This window comes from Filicampus tigris, chromosome 1, assembly GCF_054856515.1.
Source record: "Filicampus tigris isolate MCC_2025a chromosome 1, RoL_Ftig_1.0, whole genome shotgun sequence".
NCBI classification, from domain to species: Eukaryota; Metazoa; Chordata; class Actinopteri; order Syngnathiformes; family Syngnathidae; genus Filicampus; species Filicampus tigris.
The window spans coordinates 5,279,943-5,307,165 of NC_141217.1; the positions used below are offsets into that span (position 1 = coordinate 5,279,943).

Here is a 27,223-nt window from a genome sequence, read left to right on the forward strand (position 1 = left end):
CTCAGGGCTTAGATAACGACCAATCACGGCTGACCTGTTTTCTGAAGCTGAGCCATGATTGGTCACAATCTGAGCCCTGCGCAACTTCGATGTCACCTTCAGTCGACAGAAGTGACAAACTGTCCCCCCCCGAGCTAGCTAAAAATGGGTGGATTTCTCATATTACACAAATGCAATATTCAGCAGAATGCCTTGCTTCAACTAGTGGGCTTGCATAGAACATATTCTGGAAAAAAATTATGTTTGGGTAGACTTCCACTTTAACGACCCTTGTCCTTTCTGTGGCATCACACACATCATCGGCAATGCATCGGACATGAAAAGGACTTTTCCTCTCATAAGCTCCTATAATTGTGATTGTATTTTCTAAGAATAGTAAAGAGACAAATAACTGTGGGTCCTTTTATCAGAGTCCATTTAATTTGATGTTGCCTTTTTATTTCCAACAGATAAAAGCCACTTTGGGATGGGTTGTTGCACATCACTGGTAATGAATTCTAATGTCAGCTTTGATTTGATGTCTACTTTGCAGATGGGTGTAAAACTATGAAAAAAACAGTCAATGTTGCACCGGCCGTTGACAAGCCTTTTAAGCAATGCATTCCTTTAAACATCGCAGCAGAATTGGTTCAACCTTTGTCACCACCAAACAATGCATCCAATCATGTTACAGCTTATACAGTCCAGGGTCACAAGTGAGCTTGTCCTTACTCACAGGGCACAGACAAACAAATGAGCTTTCAGACTGCTTGACTGACACCTATGGGCTATTTAGAGTCTGCAATGGGCTCTTTGCAAATAGCGCCGTGATGTCATATCCATTGCGAATAATACAGTTGACTCTTTTCCGACTTTGCTCAACATGACCGTCCGTGTATTTACGATCTCGGGTAAACAGCCTTGTATGAGCCTTAAAAAAGACCGATATTTTTACAAAAGCAACATAAACATTGTGTTCCAAAGTACAAAATGTCATCCAAATGAACGAGGTTTTTAGATACCACAGATTTTCCAGCGATGTTGAAATCATGATATAAAGTGTATTGTGCAATCCCAGCACCTGCTTCACAGACACCGCAGTGCAAGAAAGATTCATCTGATCTGATGAAAACATTTGATTCTAGACGAGGTAAGATGTGAAAAAGCTGACTATAATGTTAAACAGCCCAACATTCACACTAGGTGTGTCCAAGCTATGGCCCTCGGGCCATTTGCGGAACGCCATCCATTTTTTTTCAATACCCCACAGCATATTGAAAAAAATGACATTTGACATTGCTCGCAATGCTACTGGTGCAGAAAGTGTTGGGGGGGTCACATCCCCAATGGGTGTGTGCGACACACCTGATAAGTCCAACACAACAACTAATAATAATAATTTGTTTTTTATATTGCGTTTTCCTAGATAAGTAGAGAAACAACTAAATTAATACCTACAATTCTCTTTATAATGCCTCATGAATTGAGAATTAAGAAATATTTTCCTTCACTTATTGCTCCATGCCAAGCTCTTATTCGAGACCACAGAACATTAACGATCCAATTATTCTGCTTAGATAAACACTGCTTTAATCAATGTATTCAAGTTACGCGCACTTAGGGAGTGGCTTCCGGCGGCTTCAAGTGCCATTGTTAGTCCGTCATATAAAGTCCCCTCCAAAAGGCGAAGCCAATTTCTTCGTTTTAGTTGTGTACTGAGGACATTTGGGTTTTCGATCAAATGATGAATAATCATACAAAAGTGGTTCACGATATTTACATCTAGATGACGTGTTAAGCCACTCAGGACAGAGCACCATTTGTTTGAAGGTTAAGGTACGGGGATTAATTTGGCCAGTCTAAGAGCTTCCTTGCTCTCATCAGTCCATCAAACAAAATCCAATCTGGCCTTCCTATTCTTTTTGCTGATGAGTGGGTTGCATCTTGTGGTATGGCATGTATATTTCCTCTTTTGAAGTCTTTCTGATGAAGCCAATCGCAATCGGGTCGCAGGCTTGAGGCAGTTATTGCTAGTCAAGGTCATGCCAGCAAATATTAAATGTTATTCACCAAAATTAATTTTCCAGCATTCGATTAGTCAGTGTGTATAAGGAATAAAAGTGCAAACATCAATGGCATCTGATTTCCTGAAAAAAAGGATAAAGCCGATTAAGTATCAAAACAGTGACATACCCCGTACGCAGCCATATTGGACATTTTGGACCGCTTCACGTAATCCCACATTAATTCCTGTGTTGCGATCTACTGTCTGCAGTGACACTGTAAAAACAGCCACATGCATTTATTGTTTAAGGAAATCTGTAATCTGTACAATTTGTGTGCCTTAAACATTTATACATTTTGTATGTATTATTTATATCACGTTGCTTGAAGAGTCTAATTTACGTGATTTGCGCATGGCTGCAGCGCCATTGTGGTGTCGTCAGAAATTTGGAAGACAACGTGTGCATATTGTTTGTTCATTCGGCGGTGTGCGTCAATGACGAGTAAATCGTGTCAATCAAAACCACAATCAAGGAAAATGTGTTCTTATGATTCGCCATTTCCTGTTTTACCAAAGTGGCTGGTTGGAGTGTTCATTTTGACCTTCATGAACCTGTTGCCGTGTTGTGATCGTCAAAGCAGTGTTATTCTGTCACCGGATAAGTGTGGCAAGTGGATGCAATATTCACAATTACACCCCAAAAATGGGAGCAAATAACAAAAAATAAGGCACAATACAAAAGCAGCATTGAGAGAGACTCAAGGAAAACTAACATTTTTATGATGATGCAAGTGCTGTTTACATCACCACCAAAGATGGTGTAGTAATGGCTTTTGTGCCCATCCTAATCTTTATGGTGATTGTTGTGTGCCCATCAGTAGATGACAAGGAAATTGGATACCACACTCTAAAATGAGTTGGGTTAAAAATGACACAATTTTGGGTCAAAAATGGACTCCACTGAAATCCACTAAACGGGTCAATTTGACCAAACTTTCTAGGTTATTTTGCGGAAAACAACCCCCCAAAAAAGGTAGTTTTGTACAAAACAACCCCAAAAATTGGGCTGTTTTGTACAAAACAACTCAAGAAGGTGGGTCAAATTGACCAAATTTGTGGATCGGTCCATTTTTGACCCAAAATTGTGTTATTTTTAACCCAACTGTTTTTAGAGTGAGGATCCTCAAGTTGCCAAACTGTTTTCATCAAAGCAATTCAGCTTGCTGAAACATCTGGCTCACAATGTCATGATGTTATCATGATGATGATGATGTTCCTTTGGTTTTGCTTTTCCCCATTTACGGGCAAGGAACCATATGCAATACAGTCCCTCTGGTGAAAAAAAAATTCTACATGAAAAACAAATGGTAAAATGGTCATGCTCTGTGCACCAAGTATTCTCTTGGGTTTGAAATTTTCCCGAGTGCCCTATAAAGAAGGCATAGCAATGAAGGCATTACAAACATAAAATACAATTCATTAAAACATCTATGTAAAATGAAACGCAAAATATTACGTGAAGAAGGGATTACTTTTTTAACTTGATTTCGCCAATGGTACACTAAATAATGTACTGTTATTACTTAAGCTTGCATGAAGAGTACGGTTTCGTAAAAGTTCGGGATAGTCACAGCTTTGTTGGTCAGTGATTAAGAAGGGGTTGTAACAGGTCGTAACATGTTGTAGAGGTCGGAGCATCTGCTTTTGGGCAGGATGTGTGATTGTCTGCAGGAACAGAGGTCAAAGAATGTGGCCCACGCACACGTATGATGTCGCCCAGAGGCACGCTCAAGGATACAGCAAGAATACAACAATACGAAGGTCTTTAGTCTTTTCTTGGAGCTTAACCATTTTGCACTTACCAATGTGCTTTGCGTTTTTGATTTGATTATTTTGGATGTATTGCCTGGAAGTGGTTCTCATACATATAGTGACTGTAATCATGACATTGATGACTCCTGCGTGAGTGATAAGCTACTGCGCAGTGTCGTCACATCAGAAGGCTGTCATTGCCGTACTTACTGTTTGTGTGCTTGACTTATTTATAAATAAATAAATAAATCATATTACATTGCCACTCATAAAATATGATCACATTAATTGCTAAAAAAAAAAAAAAAAAAAGGACACCCACAATGGAAACAAATTGCACAACATGCCCATAACAACAACAACAACAACAACAAAAACAACAATGATATGTATGAATTGGACTGCATCTTATTTTGGCCTTTTTTGCAGCCACCAATTTGGATTAACAAACATAAAAGGGGCTTTTATGATTACAAGTAAAACAAAACCAAGATGTCCAGGGACCTTGAATTTTTTGCAGTACCTGTACTTTTTCACCATTTATACAAGAATGCTGATATTGAATTCAAAATATCAACCTTTGGCAAATACATCAACAGAATTATATGCATCCCTTTTTAATATTTTGTAATGTTACCATAAGGTTAATTATTTTCATAGCAATTTTGTTATTTGATTTGAAAATCTGAGTTTGCATGTTCTCCCCGTGCCTGCGTGGGTTTCCTCCGGGTACTCCGGTTTCCTCCCACATTCCAAAAACATGCATGGTAAGTTGATTGGACTGTCTAAATTGCCCCTAGGTGTGATTGTGAGTACGAATGTTTGTCTCTGTGTGCCCTGCGATTGGCTGGCAACCAATTCAGGGTGTCCCCCGCCTACTGCCCAAAGACAGCTGGGATAGGCTCCAGCACGCCCGCGACCCTTGTGAGGATAAACGGTATGGATAATGAATGAATGAATGAATGAATGATTTGAAAATCTATGCTGTACTTTCTCATTTGTGGCATATGGTGTTAACTTTGAACATTACTCTGTTCCTTGTGAGATAAAGATGAAAGAAAATACCTGTAATTAAAGTCGACTATACCTGTCATGAACACATTATAGTGCGATCTGTTCTCTTGATTTATTGTCCTTCAGTCAATGCACCGAACGGGCCGGATAGCAGGACCATTCTTTCATTTGTCAAGATTGCTGTGCCATCCCTCCCCTTGGCTGATTTAAAACAGTGATACTAGTTATTACAATGAGGACAGATGGTTGCGGTGGGGGGGTAGACTACAGCATCACATGAATAATAATAATGCCGAAGGTCACAATGTTAGTGTGAGCGAGAAGGTGGGAGAGAGTGCTGTTCATTCATATTATAAAGTTATTCAACACCTCGGTGATGGTTGACACGTGCATAAAATCATTAACCTTCTTCTGCACATAGCTCCGCTTTCTCTCGCCTTTGGAATAGCAAGGCAGAGTCAGACAAAGTCACACAAAGACAGTCCAGTAGTCCAAATACTTTTGTCCAGCGTGACCATGTGTTAAGGCTGAGTAGTTTTTTTTCTTCTTTTAAATACATTTGAAAGTTATCACCTTCTTTTTACCGTTGAATATTAATTAAAATGTTACTAAAACATCGCCTGTTTAGTTGTTCAAATTTATATGATGATATATGTTCAATTTCCAATGGCAACAATGTCAAATTGACCAATGTTCTGGGATGGTTTTGACGTCAGAGGTTCTACTGGATTTGATTTGCTTAGGTGTAATACATGACAGAAGAACCCAAAACACTCCCAAAACAATGAAGCACTTCATCAGGGGAGGGAAGTGTAAAGTCGGCTACACGACTATTGATTTTGAATATCAAAATTGATTTTGACCCCAATCATGATGAGTAAAAACATCTGCATGCATGTGCTTACTGCTCTTATACAGGTGTATCTAAAATAAAAATAACAATAATTTTTGTCAGTAATTTGAGAAGTTGCAACTCATATACAGAATGATTAGACACAGACTGAAATATTGCCATCCTTTGCTTCATAAATGTTGAGTATTGAAAAAGTTCAATATCGGAAACTCATGCTGTCACACCCTAATCAGCTAATCGTGGGGAAGACTGCTGACTCTACAGTTTGTCAGAAGACAGTCATCGGCACAAGGAAGGCTAATTGCAAAAGAAGGTGGTTGCTCACAGCGCATAAGAGGCTTTCAAGGGGTGGGGGCTGGGTCAGGGTCGTGGGGACACCCGAGCATCCACATAGACCCACCAACCAACCCCGACAAAAATTTGTCAAAATACAAGCAGGAAAATGTTAAATAAACTAATAAATATCAAATAATATAACGAAAAGTAGACTTTCTCATAATATATCCATAATTTAATTGTCTGCTAAAAACTGATGAACAGGAAGTGGCTCAGAGAATGGATCCCCAAGTTTTACATACCAAACCAAACACAAACGATGTTTATTTTGCAGCAGAAATGTGAATCTGTCTTTTCTCAGTCATAACTGTGTTTTGTGTACGCGTTTAACGTTTTAAATTATATAATCAAACTCTACAATGTGCACATGTAGAACAACCAGCAAGATGCAAGTCTCATTTCTAAATGTATAAATTTACAAATGCACAATACAATGCATTAAAAGATATTTTTTATAGATTGCTTGGACTGATTGTGTTGATATGGAGCATTGATAGAACACAGAGGAGATTGCAAGAACGATCCACATCATACAGTATTAAAAGGTCAAACTCATCAGCAAGTGTATAGCAATACGGACAGTACCTATTTTGATGATGTTGCTCTTCCAATCGTGTTCAAAAACAAACTAAACAGTAGATGAAGTTATAGATATTTGTCCAAATGCTATTTTTAAATGACTAACTGAGCTGGCAGCTCTGTTGTGATATGGACCTTGGCCATCATGAGGTTAATGGGGTGGAACTGTCATCAGGGGCACCTCGGTCCGGTGCTCCCGTTTGCTTTAAAGCTGCTGCCCCTATTGCTCTGTCCTTTCCCTCTTCGTGGGGCACCCGCTCCCAGACCCATGAGGTGAACCATCATCATTTAAAATGAATAACTATTACTGTACAATGTATTATGTCTGCCATTTTGTAAATTAAAGATATCTATTTTTATACCTCCCTTATTTTATTGTGATCCTTTGAGCCAGGGGTCATAATACTGCATGCACTGTATGATTTTAGAAGTGCTTGCGTTCAATCTCAATTCACACCGAGTTAATAGCATGTGACAGAAAGTCAAAGCTAATAAGTAGGTAGTTATTGACAAAATATGGACCGACTGAGAGATGCGTCCTACATGTTGGTAGAGCGCCTGCAAACAGTGGCCGGCTTTCAAAACTAGTGGAAGTTGGTCTAAGTTCGTAGACGGAAACGCTAAGTGAAGCCCGTTTAAAATGACACACGGACCGGTCGTCCGGCTGGACAAAAAGCCGGAAAGACGGACGGAGGAAGGGTACCCCAGCTGCAGATGGAAGGTGAAGAACGGACCAGGAAATCTTTGTAAAATGCCTGAATGCAGGTCTAGATAAGACCTATATTTTATACATCGACAATTCCCAGCTAAATTTAACAGGAAGTTTGCAATTCCCCTTTTAAAGAGAAAATCAACCCAATCACATTTTTTTCAAGAATATGTTCCCAGCAGGCCCACTAGTTGACATACAGCTCTTAATATTATTGCGTTTGTGGTATATAAGTTAAGCAGCAAAATCCACCATTTCTTAGCCATCTCGGGGGGGACGGGGGACGGGGGCGACCATTTTGTCACTTCTGTCAATTGAAAATGACATCACAGTTGCTGAGGGCTCAGATAACGACCAATCATGGCTCAGCTTCAGAAAACAGGTCAGCCACGATTGGTCATTACTGAGCCCTGAGCAGTTGTGATGTCATTTTCAGTTGTCAGAATTGACAAAATGCCCGCCCCCGGAGATGGCTCAAAACGGATGGATTTTGCTGCTAACTCATATTCCACAAATGCAATACTTATCAGAATGCCTTGTTTCAACTGGTGGGCTTGCATTGAACATATTCTTGAAAAAAATATGTTTAGGTTGACTTCCACTTTAAAGTAATAGTGAGGTCAAAAAAGTTGCCTGTTTTCAAACATTATCTCCTCCGAGGGCATTTGTCGTATCGGCTTCAAACAAGCACACAAGAGAGAGTGAACCCTTCTGACTGTCTAACTGTCCCGGTTTGGATTTTATGAGGCAGACAGTCCTTGTTTACCTGCTGTGGCCGTGCTGCTGCTCTGTCCCGGGTTGTCCCTGGCCTGGCTGCTCCCACCATGACAGAATTTATCTGTCAGTTTTGCGCATTTGGACACATCCTCGATTAACTTTTTTTTCTTTTTTGTTCTCCATTTATCTGCACTGCATTTTCTTTAAAAATTGTGTGCTTTGGCTAATTTGTGCGGAAAGACCTGGGTTAAGTTGTGCTAGTGGCATAACTTCGCCCAATTTATAATTAGTTACTACATATTACTTAATTGTATTTTATTGCTTTTGTACATTGTATTCTTACATTTGATCACTAAAATGATGCGCCATTCTTAATTTTAGACCAAAATCCAGCATGCCACGCAGATAAAAAATGAAGACAGACAGGGTTTTAACTCCTCTTGAGGAGTTGGAAAGAGCAGTGAAAGAGGTACAACAGGGGAAGACCATGTGTCAGGTTGGAAAGGTGATGAAGATCTGCAAGATGAACATAAAAAGACACATGGATAAAAAATAAATAGGCTTGATGGTACAGCCAGAAGGGAGCACAAGTTCACATTCCAATGCAACACTGACAAGTGGAATGTCCAGTAGTCGGCAGAATCTATGAAGTTATTCAGATACAGATGCAGTTTGATGCTCATTTGGTAATTGTCATTTTGTTCTGAGCATGTGCTGATCTGGCGCTAGGCCTTGTTGAAGCAAATTGGCCTTTGATGATGTTAAAACTTGAAATAAACATTAAACAAGTACTTGCTTTTATATAGCATTAACGTTTGTGAGATTAAAATGTTTTTTTTTTTTTTTACTTCAGTTAACAACAATTCACCCCACTGATTTCTGAATAATGGCACAATTTACCCCCGCACTGGGGGTAAGTTGTGCCACAAAAGCACATTTTTTTTCTAAAGCTATATTTCTCCAACAGTTTATTTAAGATCAAAAGCAATTGTTCCCAGGGATGTACAACATCCTCAACTATACGTATATGTACCGCACAAATTTTAGTTGTAGGGATTCCTTAATCCCCTTGCGTAGAAGGCACTTTAAGTAAAAATTGGCACTACTAAGCCCACTGTCCCCTACCTGCTTTCATAGTCATGGAATAACAGTAATTGATTGGCCAGCAAACTCGCCTGGCTTGAACACCATTGAAATGTTATTGTTAAGAGGAAGATGAGGGAACACAAACCCTGAAATGCAGACCATCCGAAGGCCAATATGAAAACAACTTCGGCTTCAATAACACCTGAACTGTGCTAAAGGCTGATTTGTCACTTTGCTATGTCACTTTGATGCTGTCATTAATCCAAAAGGAGGTCCAACAAAGTACTGAGGGCATATTACTTTAATACACTTTTCAGAAGGCCAACATTTCTATATTTATGATCCTTTCTTCTTGGTCACAATAGTCTTGGGTCGTTTGCGAACGATTCATTCCAAAAGAACAAATCTTTTCAGTGAGCATGAGTAAATGGAACACTTCCTCAAGTGATTCTTTCTTTTCTCAGTTCATTTGAGCTCAGCCACGCGAATGTCGATAATCTTCGCAAACAACCAATCAGCAGCCAGCGTCGGAAGGAAGATGGAGGAAGGATTTTATTGAACATACTGCCACGCTATTGGTGTTCACAATGGAATCAGTGAGGTAGCGTGCTGCGATTCCCGTTCGCGAACGGGTCAGTGAATGAACGTGCTGCCATTTCCCTCAGTGAGTGAATGTGTTGCCATTTCCTGTTCACGAACCAATCAGTGACTGAACGTTATGCCATTCTCCGTTTGCCAACACTTCAGTGAGTGAATGTGCTTCCATTTTCCGTTCGCAAATGATTCCGATAGTGAACATGCTGCGATTTCTCGTTCACGAACAGCACCAGGAGACTTGTTTTAATCCACAAATGTGATGAGCGATTCAACTTCAAACATGGTGCAAGTGACCAGCATTAAAAGACAAACATTTGAAATTTCATTTAGTAGTATTACATCTACTTCAATAATAGTACACAACCATTTCTTCTTGAAAGGAGTGGGGGTCGAAATGGAAGTAAATTCCAGAGGTGGGCATTCCGTCAGACTGACGGACCGATCCATCAATCCGTCACTTACGAACCCCCAATTGCTGATGCTTGACGGGACAACTTTTAAAATGAGGAACCTATGAATGACGGAAGTGGGTTTTCAGGGTAATCCTCACTAACCGTATCCGTCAGTGACAGACGCCTGTTTTTCAGACGTTTTTTGGGAATATCGACTGACGGACCTCTGACGGACTAACTGACGAACTTGACTGACTGAATTACAATTCAGTTTCGTCATGAAAGATGACGGACTGATGAATGATGGACGGGTACCCTAGCCGCTGACAGATCACGCATGACGGACCAGCAAAATGTAGTAAAATGCCCACCTCTGGTAAATTCTAAACATATTTTTCATACACACTATGGAGTCAACATAGGGAGCATTTATGATGCAATTTTAAATTTTGCATTGATAAATTGATTGCCATCAGCCAGGGGTGGAAACTGGGGGGTCAAGACATTTTGTAAGGGTGGCGGCAGCCACCCTGTAAAACCGCCTATGACCTACAGTCATTTCCAAGGTAAGGATGACGAAATGCAAATGATGCCCAAGACTTTTGCTTGGTATTGTAGCATGCAACAGCGCATGCACCTTGCCATCATTTCAGTAGATAAGGTGCACGCCACCATTTTGTTCACACGCATGCACACACACATACACAATTGGTAACGCCTTTAACAATGAGATCATAGAATTTCTTTTTTCAACCAGCAATCTCTTGCTTTTTCCTGTGAATTAATCTCATTGGGTGAGGAAGGGAAACGGGGTTGGACATAAGGCAGGGTGTGAGAATGAGAACAGGCATGCATGTCAGAGGCTTGGGAGGGAGAAATAAAGGTCAGAGTGGAAACATGAATGTAGCAAGAGATTGGCATTCAAAGATGAGACAGGGTGGACAGCAAAATGATGGAATTTTTTCCTGCATCTATCATTTTACAGGAGACCTACTTTATGCAGTTTTCCCCCAATTTAAAAAAGTTCCCTGTCCCCCTTAATAAAAGTCTCTGATATTCTTCTGTCGAAAAACACAAAATATAAAGATTGACAGCATACTTCCTAACCAATTACGGCTTAGGTTGAAAGCACTTGCTTTTGGGAGTAGGTGGTGGTGTATAGCTGTCGTTACCTTGACGACAAACGGCGGAGCTATAGAATGCCTACTCAGTACTCACTGTTGCCCATTTAGCAATTTTGCGGCTATATTAGTGGATTAGCAGATCTCCCTTGTCACTATTCTTCAAAATGAAGTGGTTTTGTTTGAGACTTCAAGAGACTCTGAGATTCCCTCCAAAGCAGGAGATGTGCAGCCCCTGTGTTCGGACTGCAAAAGAATGGTGCTTGTGCAAAACCACCACTGACGAAATGGAAATTGTGATAATGATCTTAAAACTTGCTTGTGACTCATTAACGAAACTCGGATTGAGAGCATCATTTTATCTTATTTTACATATAAGTATTCATAGCTGATTCAGCTGATTTTCCATCCTAGATTTGCTCAATTCTGCACATGACTGTGATGGCCCTGTTTCAACAAACCTTTGAGTATTTAGTTTGTACGCCAAAATGTTTTCCATGAATGTTTGAGCCTGAATATCAGCCCTTGGCCAGCTCAGACCACTTTACTGCTTCTCTGCTTTTCCTCACACCTCATGCTGTCAGTTTGCTAAATACCTTCCCCAGGAAAGGGAAGAAGCGAGAGGGACATGTCTACTAGTAGAACACTAGTCACGTGCAGCATTTCTGAGCTTTTTAGAAGGGTCATCAGTGCAATCTTACTGTATGTTGCAAACAGACACTCAACAAAATCTTTTAAGAACACTTAACCTGCATGCAAAGACACCCCTAAGTAGGTAGTTCAATATAGAGTTACCTCTTTTTCAAGCAACATCAAGCAGCCACGCATGCCTAACAATAATATGGTCATTCATTATGCACATCTAAATGTTGTATGTTTTACAGTGCGCCTCAAATAAAGGCTAAACTTTTACCTTTGGTATAAATTGCACAAAGCATCGGAATACAACAGATTAAGGCCATTGCAGTTATTTATTCGAACTCTGAGTTCTAAACATCATAAGTGAAAGTAACTTATTTAAACCCTTCAGATGGCTGTCATATCTGCATTTAAGTCATTTACCAGCTGTCTGCAATACGTTTGTTTCATTCATCAAGGATTTGTATGAAAACAGGCAATGGATTTCACATCCTCACTTTGTGTTACACAAGTTTTTTTCTTCTCGATGGTAGCTCTTCAGGGACAGTTACATTAGTGTTGTACCTAGTTTTGCCCTCTGAGAGAATCATTTTCCGCCATTAGCCTCCAGGCATACACAACAACAACAATATTGAGCACACAAACACGATGGTGCCTTGTCAATAAAACGTGCCATCTCACACATGCTGTACACTCTGGGACTGGTTTAATGTGCGAACAAGTTATTGATGCAACTGCCTCGCTGGTCAATGGTGTCATCAGCTTTATCAGGAACAGCACTTTGCACACGCCCAACAATGGCACAACAAAGTTCAGAACATGGGCTGTATTTAAAATATGCATAACAATATATTCATAACAACATACACATAATTTAAACAGTCTATAAAATGCAATGGGCCAGATATCTATATCTATATATATACATATACATACTGTGTGTATATATATACATATATATATATATATATATATATATATATATATATGTATATATATATATATATATATATATATATATATATATATATATATATATATATATATATATATATATATATATATATATATATATATACATCAGTATGCATCATCATCATCATCATCACGCTGGGCTTGTGTTGCAGGTAAATGCTATCGTTACAATTGCAAACAATCCAATCCACTCACGATACTCCCAGCCAGTAAGTGGACGTGCACAGGAATTTAGCCAACTAATGATCTTTAATGCTTATGAGTGCACAGAGATTTATTTTTTTTTTTGTGGCGGCGGCGGTGGAATGGGGTGAGAGCAGTGCGCAATTGCTCACGCACGCAGCATGGAAGGGAACATTGTTTGGTAAGTAATGGTCAGTGTAAAAGTGTAAAAAAAAATAAAATAAAATAAGTGTATGGGAATATATCTGCTTTGGTTATTTAAATGTGAAAAGGTAAAGATTTCCTGTTAAAAAGGGTCAGAAAGTATCATATTCATTCTTCTCTCAGCTTCAAATTTTGCATTTTCATGTAAACATCAAAGCTGGACACTTTACCCTTTTTTGCAATACTAAGAATGGAATACTACTGCGTTTTATTACAAAACATTTTCCCGTTTTAATTTAAGAAGTTTTCAGTTTTTATAAAATAATTATTGCAAAATAATGCAAGGGTATTTTAAGAGGAAACAAAGGTCATTTAGATGTAAACGCTGGTAGAGATTTTTATGGTCTAAAGATGTACTACACAAGGACATACTTCGCATGCAAAGGGGTAAGGTACTAAATCTGAACAGTTAGTTAACAAAACCATCTCAGATTACACACACAAGACAGGTTGGTCGTGTTTCTGTCAGTGAAGTGAAATGGCTCACTCCTGTGGCATTATAGCATGGTATTACATGTGTTGAACCACTAGCAGGCAGAATATGCATGTGCAATGTGACTACTGATAAGCACATGAAAAGTGTTGTGCAAACAATTAATGAAGGCGACTCCACTGAAGGAAACATGCAGTGACTGAATATTTATTTGCATTAGCTTTTTAATATTTTCCATTATTGATGAGTGAATAAAATAGTATTGAGACTTAATTATGCTTAAAATTTGCTAAAATAAAAGTAACTAGGGCTGATTTTATTTGTCACAAATCGCTATTCAAAGAGATGTTCTATTTTGATATATACGTGGTTTGATTTTTTTTGTTTGTTTGTTTTTTGTAACATATCTACATCATGTAACTCGTTTGGTTTCTTTACAATTTAAAACACTTTTTGGTTAAAAATATTTTATATACACTATTACACATAATTTCATATTACATTATTATTATATATTATATATGTCTATATATTAGAGCGGCACGGTGGTCGACTGGTTAGCACGTCCGCCTCACAGTTCAGAGGTCGTGGCTTCGATCCCGGCCCCGGCCTCCCTGTGTGGGGTTTGCATGTTCTCCCCGTGCCTGTGTGGGTTTTCTCCGGGTACTCCGGTTTCCTCCCACATTCCAAAAACATGCATGGTAAGTTGATTGGACTCTCTAAATTGCCCCTAGGTGTGATTGTGAGTGTGGATGTTTGTCTCTGTGTGCCCTGCGATTGGCTGGCAACCAATTCAGGGTGTCCCCCGCCTACTGCCCAAAGACAGCTGGGATAGGCTCCAGCATGCCCCGCGACCCTTGTGAGGATAAGCGGTACCGATAATGGATGGATATATTTATATTATTATGACAGCAAGTAGCACAGTAGGTCTTACTTGAACCACTTTAAAAACATTGGGAAAAGGACTGCCTCCCTCACAAAATCCCTTTAGTGTCCTTGCATTATTAAAGTAATAATTTTCATGTTGCTTAGCTTTGCTTAGCTTCGCTACGCTACGCTTCGCTTAGCTTAGCTTTGCTACAAGCATACGCTACGCCGCTGTTTTATTAAAACCATTCAAAGCGCAATCAAAACTCAAGTGTTTCAACTGTCAAGCCACCGTAACAGTAGCGCGTCAGACAAGTACCCAACCCACCCACTGTCTCTCAGAAGCGACAAGGCTGCTTGTAGTCGCTACACATGTATCTGATGTTTTGGCGGTATCGTGACAGCTTGTGCATGACGTGTGGGTGTGGTGTGCGCATGCGTGAGGAAGAGGGCAGAAGAGAGTGAAGGTGTGTGTGCACTCGTGTGAACGAGAGAGGATAGGGATGAGCGAGAGAATGTTAAGTGGAGTATAAGAAGCAAGAGGAAGAAAGTGTGTCAAATAAAGTGAGACTGCTGTGCGACCCTTGTCTCCCTGTGACGTGTGTTGTTGGGCTACGGGCCACACCTTTTGGACGGTGTGCGACGGCCGCAATCCCGGAGGCAACTCCGGCCTCGGAGAAATAAGCTCTCCCATGCATCTCCTGACTACGATTAGACAACAAAAACAGGAATGGATAACAGGTGGAATGATGTCATACAGTGGTATCTCTACTTACGAAATTAATTGAAGAAGACATTTCTTAAGTAGAACATTTTTTAAGTAGAGACGCGTTTTCCATGTAAATGCCCTAATACGTTCCAAGCCCCCCAATATTCAGACTTTATAAAGCATAAAAATGCATCAAAATATGTAACAAATACATGTTACAATTAGATTATTGCACAATAAATGAGAGTTGTGCAGAATGTAAAAAACAAAGAATAAACAATAAAAATGATGGTCATTTACTTTTTAATTGTTGTCCTCATCGCTTTTTGCCCTCTTTTTGGTTCATGTTCTCTCTCAGAAGTGGTTTTGGCCTGGCGTTTTGTAAAGAACTGATTTAATAACGTGGCAACTGTCGATACATTACGGTCATATTCTTTGGCGAGATCAAAAATCATCAATTTTTCATACTTTTCTATTATCTCTTGCCTTGTTTGCATGGACAAAAAAACAAATTTCTCTTTTTTTTCTTTTCCTCGCTTCTAATTCACATAAAAATATCGGAACACCTCATGGCCGGAGGGGCGAATGACGAGGACGCTGCATAGACATATTTATCACATATCTATCTATCTACCTGTCTATCTACACACATAGACACATACGGTAGAGGTCCCTCTTAGCCAATGGGATGCCAGGAAGATGCTAGGTAATAGCCAATGGCAGAGCAGATATGAATATGTTGCGTTCAGGAAACTCTGTAGCTGCGGGTAGCACCCCATACTGTAGTTTTAGCTTTCGTATCCTGAAATTTCGTATGAAGAGACGTTCGTAAATAGAGGTACCACTGTATTTGTAAATGTTACTGTACATTGTGAATAGTGCACTGAAGCTTCATTTCAAGAAAATTACACATCGAATCAAAAACACAATATGTGTCAGAAAAATATTTTTTTTCCTAAATTCCTTCAGGCCTGCTCTCGTGGATACTTTTATACCTGTGGGTCTGTTCTATTTTGTTTTCTTTTTTTAGTCAGATATGGCTATTTTTTTCAACAATTTTCACCTCACGATAACGTAAGCATGACCTGTTCATTAGCACAAGACAGCTATTAGTAACAAGGCTAGTCAGAAGATGGCAGTACTGGAGACAAAACAGCTGGGCATTTTACTAAAAATTTGCGATCCGTTTATTGCCTTCTGCCTACTGCCGGGGTACCCTTCCGGCGTCCCTTTATCTGCCATTTTTTCGGGCCGAACCAAATAGTAATCGCCTATAGGCCGGTCCAACTATCATTTTAAACGGGCATCCGTTAGCGTTTCCGACTACCAAGACAGATAGCGTTTCCGACTGCCAACAATCGAGGACGCTAACAGACAGCTAGATAGCTCCACAATGTAACCTGAAAGAAATGGCAGTAAATGTTACAGCAGCCCTCACTGGAATTTTCTGGGAGCGAAGCCAAAAGAGAGGAGACCGTGGCCAACAGCCAGACATGAGCATCAACAAATTAATTAGGAATCTCTTTGGTTCGTGCGGAAGGTGTCCTAAACACAGAGGCACCAACCGTGGACTTTTGCTCCGGCAAGGAGTAGGAAATAAACACATGTAGCCCAGTCTAAAATTTCTGACAGTCTTAAGATGATTAAAAAATGTATATAGTTATTAAAATAAATATTGTTGTTATATATGCTGTTATATGCAGTGTAGTTAAAATAATTAAGCAGCCGTTGATTTTCTTTTTTTATGATAAAAGTTTATTTGTGCATATCAAGTTTGTTAGAACTGTATGAGAAGGTGCACAGTTGGAATTTTTTTATTATTCACCACCTAACTGCACATGTCAATCATTCTATTGTATTGTCATTGGATGATGCATCTGTAATGTCCAATAAGGTAGTGGTGGGCGTAGTCATGCATGGAATGTGTAGGAGTGAAGGAGCTCGGAGAGGAATGCCGGGCGAGGCCATTTAATGACTTAAAAACAAATAGAAGAATTTAAATTGAATCCTAAAGTGCACTGGGAGCCAGAAAAGGGAGGCCAGAATTGGTGTTATGTGCTCCGTCTTCCGATCTCCATTTAGGAGGCGAGCAGCAGTGTGTTGGACCAACTGGAGACGTTTGAGAGAGGACTGGCCGACTCCAAAATAAAGTGCATTACAGTAATCTAGCGAGATGTAACAAAGGCGTGGATGACTGTTTCTTGGTGCTGATGAGAAAGGAGGGGCTTTACCATAGCCAGCTGTCTAAGAAGAAGCTGGACCTTACATGGGCGCTGATTTGCTGGTCCAATTTAAGATCACTGTCCATTTTGAAACCAAAGTTTGAGACTGTTGGCTTTAGATATGGTGCCACGGGGCCCAGGGCAACAGGGATGTAGAAGAGCCGCTGGGACCGAACACTATAACTTCTGTTTTCCTTTCATTGAAATTTAAGAAATTTAGTGACATCCAGGCTTTGATGTCCCCTGGGCAGGACAAAAGTGGTCTTAAGGAGATGGTTTCTTTTTTGCTCGGCAGGACATAGATTTAACTGCATAGCAATGGGAGAAAATACTGTGTTCTCTAAGGATGGAATGAGAAATGCAACGAGAACAGCAAGGGCCCCGAAATAGAACCCTGTGGAACGCCATATGATAGAGGGGCAGAGCGGGACTCCAAGGAACCTCGGCTAACAGAAAAAGTCCTGCCAGCCAAATAGGATCCAAACCACTCTAGAGCGCTTCCACTAATGCCCACTTGGTGTTGCAAACGAGTCAAAAGACTAAATACTAATACAGTACTAATACTAAAGCAGGATTTTGTTGTTCTCCTTGGCAAAGTGTTTTTCAGTGGACCACTGCCAACAGTACGACGAGATGAGCACTTCAGCCGATTAATGGCGCTGACTAAATGGCTGAGAAACATGTACTTCTCACTCAGTTAGCTTTATTGACAATTTTTTAATTTTCTTGGAAAGTTGGCGCCTCTAAATATGACAGAGTACATCTAAATAAACATGTGGTGAAATTATTGGTTTCCAGTATCTTCTACAGAGTATGTTCACTCATTCCATTAGATGTTGTGGACATCAGATTATCCACAACAGCTGATAAATCAGAAGCCTGGCACCAAGGTCAATCAAACACAAAGTGAAACACAAACTCACCACTCCCCTTCTCCCACACAGATGGAGTTAACATCATCCGTGCCCCACCACCGCTAGATTTAATTCCTTTCTCACCCTGCCCAACACCACCACTACTAGATTCTGGATTCTTGTCACTGAATGACGGATGTTTTACGGATTTTACAGGCAAGATGAAAAACCTTTTCACTATTGGAGTCCAATTTACACCTCGCTCACCCAACTTTTCCTCACCCCTTAACCCTCCCCATCGTTCCACCATGCCCATCCCAAGACTAATCAAACAGCCATCCACCAATCATCTGCCCCCACCCATCCCTAGACTCACCAAACAGCCATCCACCTGCTTACCTTCCTTTTCACACATGAAGGATCTTAACGCTAATCCTCTTAATATGGTCCGGTCCGGACTACTTACGTACATACTATCAACATTGCTTGTCCCCAGAATGGGTCAGGGCCTAGGAATTTAAGGAAACCTTTTCTATCACTGTGATTACAAGTGAAAAGTGAAAAATATGAGAAAAAATAAGCATGGAGCTACAAAAATAAATAGTACAGCTTGTCAGCCTATGAACAAACCAGTGTCTCCAATTACCTCTGCAGGGCTAGCTCTATCCAATATTAGATCATTAGCAAATCACTATTAATTAATGACATGATTATGACCTATGAACTTGACTTTTTCTCCTCAGCAAAACATGGCTAACAGATGGTTCCTGTAATACTGTTATGAATGAGGCAACATCAACAAATTTTATTTACAATGTGTCCCATTTTTTAACCCCTTAGCCGTGTTTCCCCCATCCCTTAGATTAAGGTATTTTAATCTTTTTTCAAATCAATTTCACCTTACGTACTTTTAGTAATTTCAGAAAGATACTTTTAATTTCTTTCCTTTGCGTTTATCCATCCATCCATCCATCCATTTTCTACCGCTTATCTGGGGTCAGGTCGTGTGGAGGCAACAGCTTTAGCAGGGAAGCCCGGACTTTATCCTCCACAGCCAATCCTTCCAAGATGTTCCCAGGACAGCTGGGACAGAGGAAGCCCATTTCGGATGCTTGTATTCGGAATCTTGTTCTTTCAGCCCACAGCTCGTGATCATGGGTGAGGAAAGGAACGCAGATGAACCGGTAAATTGAGAGGTTTGACATTGGATCAGTTCCTCACCATGATTGACAGATACAAAGTCTGCATCACTGCGGTTCCTGCACCGATACACCTTTCGATCTCCCGCTCCATCCTCCCCTCACTCGTGAACAAGACCCCAAAATACTTGAACTCTTCCACTTGGGGCAGGATCACATTCCTGACCCGGACAGGGCACTCCATCCTTTTCCAACTGAGGACCATGGTCTCAGATTTGAAGGTGCTGATTTTCATCCCAACCAATTCCCACTCAGCTGCGAACTGCTGCAGTGACAGTTGGAGATCGTGGCTTGAAGAAACCAACAGTACCACATCATCTGCAAAAAGCAGAGATGCAATACTGTGTCCACCGAAGCGGACACCCTCGGCTCAGTTGTGTCTCGAAATTCTCTCCATGAAGCTTCTGAACAAAATCGGTGACAAAGGGCACTCTTGGCAGAGTCCAACCCTCACTGGAAATGAATCCGACTTAATGCTGGAACGCGAACCACACATTGACATCGCTGGTACAGGGACCAAACGGCCCATATCAGTGGGTTTGGTACCTCGTACACCAAAAGTAACCCCAAAAGAACTCCCCGATGGGACACGGTCAAACGCCTTGTCGAAATCCACAAAACACATGTAAACTGGTTGGGCGAATTCCCATTCACCCTCAAGGACCCTGCCGAGGGTGTAGAGCTGGTCCACTGTTCCACACCCGGGACAGAACCATACTGCTCCTCCTGAATCTGAGATTCGACCGCCCAATGTACCCTCCTCTCCAGCACCCCTGAATAGACCTTATCGGGGAGGCTGAGGAGTGTGATCCCTCTGTAGTTGCGATTCAAATTTTGACTCTCCGCAAAACCAGTGGTCGAGCGATCACTTTTTAGACTATGAACTACCCCTTTAAGCACTGATCCAAGCCAAGTGAGGTGACATGACTGTTGTGGCAGTTTATCAACAAAGTATTGAACACATGAGTTTGTCCCCAATACATAGCTCATTCTAAAAACAATAATGGTGTTTGATGGGGCTATGGTCAGTACTTTCAGGATCTTCCACACCAAACATATCCAAGCATGTCTTTATGGTCCTTGCTTTGTGCACTGGGGCACAGTCACACTCGAAAATAGCCTCCACCAAACTCTTAGAAGCATAGAATTGTCTTGGGTAAGGTGCATTACATGATTAAATAGCAGAGCTGGGCATCATCTATCCGTCTATACAGTAACTTCTGGGCGGTATTTCCGGCCAACCCACGTGGTCCCAGTCCGTCCCTCATCAGTGAGCGTTGAGAACATAATTTTCATGCCACGCTCAGGCGCTGCACGCCGCCAAATAAAATACAAATATCATATAAAACCAACAGACACATGCACAGCGTCATGATTGGTGGAATAAAAATAAAATGGGGCAAGTCATTGCATCAATGGGACCGAAAGGTATGCAACGCTGTTTTATTTTTTATTTGCTTGGCTGTGTGTCAGGAGTGTGTGTGTGACGTGGTACCGGTACAGTCCGTTCTCAACACCGTTTGGCTGACTCGGAACGACCGGGCGGGTCGGAAATATAGACGGGATCTCATAGACAGACTAAAGCATAGATGAATGCCCAGCTCTGTTAAATAGTGTATCCCAACAACCAATACTGATGTCCATATAGTATAATATGGAAGTTTCCCAACTGATCTGCTACATAAAAGAGACACAGCAGCAGCTGAGTCATCATTCAAATATTTTGAGTATTGATGCCTCAGGATAGACACGACAGCAGGCGGCACGACTGAAAAAGAAGTAGCCTTGCCGTCTGTCCAGTGCAGACTCAACTCCACCGCATCAGTCACATCAATTTCATTTCTTTGCTTTTTGGGCCACATGTTTCCTGGCCAATGACCTCTCGCCCAACAGCTGTAATCCTTCGACAATGATGGAGCGATCTGGCACCTCGTCAATCCCACAGACCCCCGCTGAACAGCAGATGCAGGGCTTCATGATTAGGTTCCAAGAAAAAAAAAAACCTTTATTTTATTCTTTCTTTCCTTCTTTCTTTACAGTATTTTTTTTAAAAATATTTCCTACCAACCACAGCTACACTCAGTGGGTGCCAAAAATGGTAGGGGACGCAGGCAGTAGGCAATCACGGCAGACTCAGGGGTCACATTTTTAAATAATTTTTGCTTAAATTAAGGTTTTAATTTAATTTAAAGGAGCTGAGGCTGGGTAAATCTTTTGGATACAACAGCATGTGTTATTTTCCGTGTTTGCCAGATGTGGGTTTTTGTTGGTAAATATTTTGAAGATTTGTACATTGTGTCCAACTGTGTGTGTATGTGGATTGTAAATTGTCATTAAAAAAATCATGTTTAAATTATCTGGTAAGATTTATTTACTTACAGAAGAATCCAAAAATGAATAAATGAAAGTGTTTGCACATTATCAGTACAAACTGGGTAAGGTATTACAGTAATTAACATTTATTATTTGTCTTCCCAAACTGTCTTTGCCGCAGCTGCCCTAATTTACCATCATACTTTCTATCTGATGTCGCAAATGGGACATACACTAGGAAATATAAATTGTATTCAAGCAATCAAAGCATACAGGAGTGCTTCTCGGATGTTTTCTGAGTTTTCTCAAAAATATCTTTTTAGTGCTCTTAAGTCGAGGGATCAATGCACGACTTCAAAAAACTGGAAACTGAGGCTCTCAAAGCGATTCTGAATTAAAAGGCCAGTTGGAAAAAATGCCTATGTGTTTCAGCCTTGGTGGGTAAGGGCAAGCTTGCTTCCTGTTTTTTAAAGTATAAATTGTATTTTCAATGCTACAATATAATTATCATACTTATTAAATGTATTCGTTGGTAATTATTATTATTATTATTCTAATATTTATTTATTGATTAAAACGTCAAATGACAGTTGTTTTCTTGCCTCACTGAACGGAAAATTGTTTTAGTGGTTGTATGTTATGCTTGATTAATTTATGAATGCTCAGAAGCTGAACACAGTGAGTTGGCTCAAGTTTGAGTATTAAAAGGTGAGGGCTCCTGATTCCTGTTCGAAACGGTAAAGCGTTAAACACTCAATTAAACTGAGTGCGCGTTAAAACACATGCTGGATGTTTTCCTTTTGTTTTGTATGACAGGTGCTGAGCTGAACTGGCTAAGCACTGCATATGAATATTACACGCCACTGGAAAGTAACAATACATTTATAAAGATACGAGTAGCCAGACTTCCTATCGGCACCCCCGCACCATCAATCTCTGACGTAATCTCCGAGTGTGTTTAGCAATTACAAGGATTGCATTGCATCTTGGAGCCTCCTCAGGCTTATGTAACAGTCACACGCATGACAATTCAAAGGGCCAGATGACATATGGCATGACAAGCACAATGAGCTTAGGTAGACCACAGACAATTAGAAAAAAAGATTCGCGAAATGACCACAGCTACAGTAGTAGTGGAGCTTACATATTTATGAGTGTGCATACTGATTAAAGGTACATTTAGATTAAAGGTACATTTATATTAAAGGTACATTTAGACTTTCTCCCAGACTTATTGATACACATATACATCTGTATATGTATATGTATATATTTGTTGCAGATGTGACTAAACGTTCTCCTTTTCATCTTTTTAAAGTATTGAGTAGTAAAGCAAAAACTGACGAAACAAAAAATTACCCACACGTCTCACTCATAGCACTCAGCCCTACTTCCAAAAAGTCAAGAAACCTAAATACATGCAAACAAACTCAAAGTGTTTATCAGTGTGGCAACGTAATGAGGTGTCTATCAATAAAGGGAGTTTTGACCAATAGAAATTCCGAAATGATGAAAGTAAAAGACATTCCAAAATGATGAAGGTAAGTTAGCACTCACTGGAAAGTGTTTAATCCCCCAAATTCATCTTCGTCGTCACACGGCTCCATCTCCTTGACCAAGAGGGATGGAAGCCCTGTGCTTGCCACCACCAAGAGTCAAACAGCCAGAGGAAGATCTCTTGCTCTGTTCCTGGGTCCAACTCCAACTTCCTTTGAGTTTCTCAACTCAATGTCTTGTATTTCTCAGTTTCCTTTCTTTCTTTTACTGCTGACTTGGTGCCAAATGTTCCAGCTTAGCAGTACTGCACAGCACCGCTGGTGATGATGATTTAGCTCGCATCTGGGCCAGTGGGGATAAACTTCATTCACATTCACACACACACTGACACGCATATACTGACACACACACACACACACACACACACAAGTCTGCCACAGACGCAAAGCATCTCATGCACTGAGGGATTGTGACACAACTAGATGTGTGATAAGCTGAGGCTCACAAATGGGCTGCATGGACACAAACAGCTCGTGGATCAATATGTAATATTAACCAATGGCACTATACTTACAGTGTGCGTACAAATGCAAAATTGTCACTTTTGAAACTGAATAATATCCATCCATCCATCCATTATCTGTACCGCTTATCCTCACAAGGGTCGCGGGGCGTGCTGGAGCCTATCCCAGCTGTCTTTGGGCAGCAGGCGGGGGACACCCTGAATTGGTTGCCAGTCAATCGCAGGGCACAGAGAGACAAACATCCGCACTCACAATCACACCTAGGGGCAATTTAGAGTATCCAATCAACTTACCATGCATGTTTTTGGAATGTGGGAGGAAACCGGAGTACCCGGAGAAAACCCACGCAGGCACGGGGAGAACATGCAAACTCCACACAGGGAGGCCGGAGCCGGGATCGAACCCACGACCTCTGAACTGTGAGGCGGACGTGCTAACCAGTCGACCACCGTGCCGCCTTGAATAATATCCATCCATCCATTTTATTCTGTTTATCTGGGATTGGGTTGCAGGAAAGGCCTTCCCTCTGCCAAGCCACTTCGTCCAGCTCTTCCGGGGGAATCCCAGAACAGCCGGGAGACAGAATCTTCAGTGTGTCCCAGGTCAACCCCGGGACCTAACCACCTCGGTGACTTCAACCACAGACATAAGGGAGCCCACCTCAGAATCCCCAGACTCTACTTCCTCAAAAGAAGGTGTGTCGGTGGAATTGAGGTTTTCAAAGTATTGTCCCCACCGACTCAACATCCCCAGTCGAGGTCAGCAGCATCCCATCTCCGCCATACACAGTGTTAATGGTGCACTGCTTCCACAAAAAGAGACATCAGCTGCCTCCGGAGTCCCACAGGCCAAAAAGGTACGATAGGACTCCTTCAACTCAGCTTAACTTTATTTTTATAGCGCTTTCACAACCACTGAACACATGAGATAATTCATTAAAAATAGATAAACAAGACAAACCAACAAAATACAAAGTATTTTCTCCACATACATATGTTTTATTGTTTGCCGACTCTCCACATCTCCTCTGGGCCCCATGCTCATGACGCCCCACGCTCATCCTCCAGCCATCCATCTATCCATCCAGCCATACCATTGCAGACAATCCAACAGCACCGACATTTCCGCTGAACAGCATGGGGCGATGGTTGGGGGCTTTCCTCCCCATCACATCCTTCTAGGTCTCACTGCCATTGCTCACTTGAGAAGTCCCCCAGCAAAACGATGGGGCGCACAGCAGGAGCAGTCTCCAGCACCCCCTCTAAGGACTTCAAAGAGGGTGGGAACACTGAACTGTTGTTTACTGCATAAGCACTAACAACAGTAAGGGAGGCTACCCTTTTGTCCACCGGGCTTAACCCCAATGTACAGTCACTAAGGGGGCAAAATGTATGCCCACACCTGCTTGCCGCCTCTTTGTGAGCAACTCCAGAGTGGAAGAGAGACCAACCCCTCTCAAGAGGACTGGCACCAGAGCCCAATCTAGGTGTGGAGGCGAGCCCGACCGACTATGGGACTTCAGAACTTCTCAACCTCGCACACCAGCTCAGGCTCCTTCCCAAAGAGATGATATTCCACGTCCCTAGAGCCAGTTTCTGTAGCTGGGGATTGGACCGCAAATGTCCCTGCCTCCGGCCCCCGCCCAGCTCACAAAGCACCCAAGCCCAAAAGGACCCATGTTGTCATTTTGGACTGAGCTGGCCAGGACCCATGGGCCCAGCCACCAGGTGCTGGTCACTGCGCACCGGCTCCAGACCTGGCTCCAGAGGGGGGCTCCAGTGACTGTGTCTGAACAAGGAGAAGCGTAATCCAATAATTTTATACAAGATTGGTGTCTTTTGGGCCGTGCTTTGTCCGGTCCCTCATCTAGGACCTGTACGCCATGGGTGACCCTGCCAGGGACAAAAGCCTCAGACAACTTAGCTCCTAGGATCAGTGGGACACACAAACCCAGAAGTCAGAATTGGTGCAATGCTGCGCCCTTTTTTTGGCTGTGCAGACCTAAGAGGGTCACTTGCGCACATTCATGAAAAGTACGTACTCTGGGTGGAGTGACCTGTTGCATATACGCTCACTGACTGCCCAACTATGGAAGCCCAAAAGAGTCAAAATTAAATAAATAAAATCAATTGGAAATAAATACTATTTTGATAAATAACAGACAAATATATAATATGGCCATTAAATTGAAAAATAAGGTAGTATTGTTATGAAATACATACCTTTAATATCTATTTTTAATTTTAATATAATTAAATATTTCATAATGATTATTTGAACAAAATTATACTCTTTAAAATAACTTTATTTTCCAAGATTTTATAAAATTAAAAAAAAAGTTATTTTTCTTTTACAAAGTCTATTTTTGTATCCACAATGGCCTTTTTATTTCATAGTGCCGTTTTTCAGCACAATGACCAGCCAGTTATGTGATTGTCTTGGCCACGGACAGAATGGCTGCGGGAGAGAGGTCAGTTTCAGAGTTACTCAGAGAAGTTACAAATTGTTTGGATAGTAACGTAAGGCCTTGACCTCAAACTGAGAGAGGATTGCAGCAGCAGGGTGTTTTTGATGAGGTGGTGTCGAGGTTCACGTAACAGTCCAGCGTCGACGCTACCAAATGCTAACACTGGTGACCACACTCAGACTTCTGTCTTAGAAGAGGATTTTTTTCCCTCCCAGGGCTAAGCGGGGCATTGCCAATATGTGGGGTGGCTGGGAACAAAAAAAGGGTTTCATAACTTCACTTACTTGAGCGGTTATTTGTTGTTGGTTTTTCTCAATAAAACTATGATACACACCACAAGCATACATACAGAAGCGTGGATCCACCAAAGTGGAGTAAATATTTTTTGACAAGCAAACTCGTTCTAACGTATCTGCAAAGTACGTTCGAACGTATTGATAAAATGTTGGCTAAATCCTATAAACATAGCATTTTTTTCCATAATGCCACAGGATATTGACTTGCGCATGAAAAAATGTGCAATGTTTGTAGCATTTGTCTTATATTATACCAAAACATGGGGAAAATTAAGTAAGTAAACATTTTATTTGTTATTTTTATGGCTTCATTATGTCTGCAATGCACAATATTCGTTTGGCATGTATTCCCATAATGCCACGGAGTATTGACTGGCACATGTTTAGCCTACATTGTATCAATACATTCAAACGTACTTTGCAAATACAGTATGTTCGAATGTATTTGCAAACAGTCGAAAATATACTAACTCTAGCCACGTTGCCATCTTATACAAGACTGAGCCGATACATTAAACTGATGCATACAATATGCACATAGAATCCAAAGCTGAGATGGGAGGTTAAAATATTTGGAAAGGAAATTAAGAGGTCCTTGAAAAGGATGATTAAAATGTCACAAAGGTTTCTGCTCCACTTCA

At 41.0% G+C, this 27,223-nt stretch overlaps 1 protein-coding gene across 2 annotated transcripts in view; it reads right to left on the reverse strand.

Moving 5' to 3' along the window:
• The window catches only part of LOC147152578 (FERM and PDZ domain-containing protein 4-like), a 58,809-nt gene that overhangs the window by 31,165 nt on the left and 421 nt on the right, over positions 1-27,223 (reverse strand). The window contains exon 1 of one of the 2 annotated variants that reach the window (XM_086048641.1): positions 23,356-23,600. The exons of the other annotated variant lie outside the window; for it this stretch is intronic. Within the exon in view, the coding sequence (XP_085904767.1) occupies positions 23,356-23,405 (50 nt within the window). The 5' untranslated portion in view covers positions 23,406-23,600. Of the gene's footprint in view, positions 1-23,355; positions 23,601-27,223 lie in introns of those variants that run through there. 2 annotated transcript variants of the gene reach the window in all.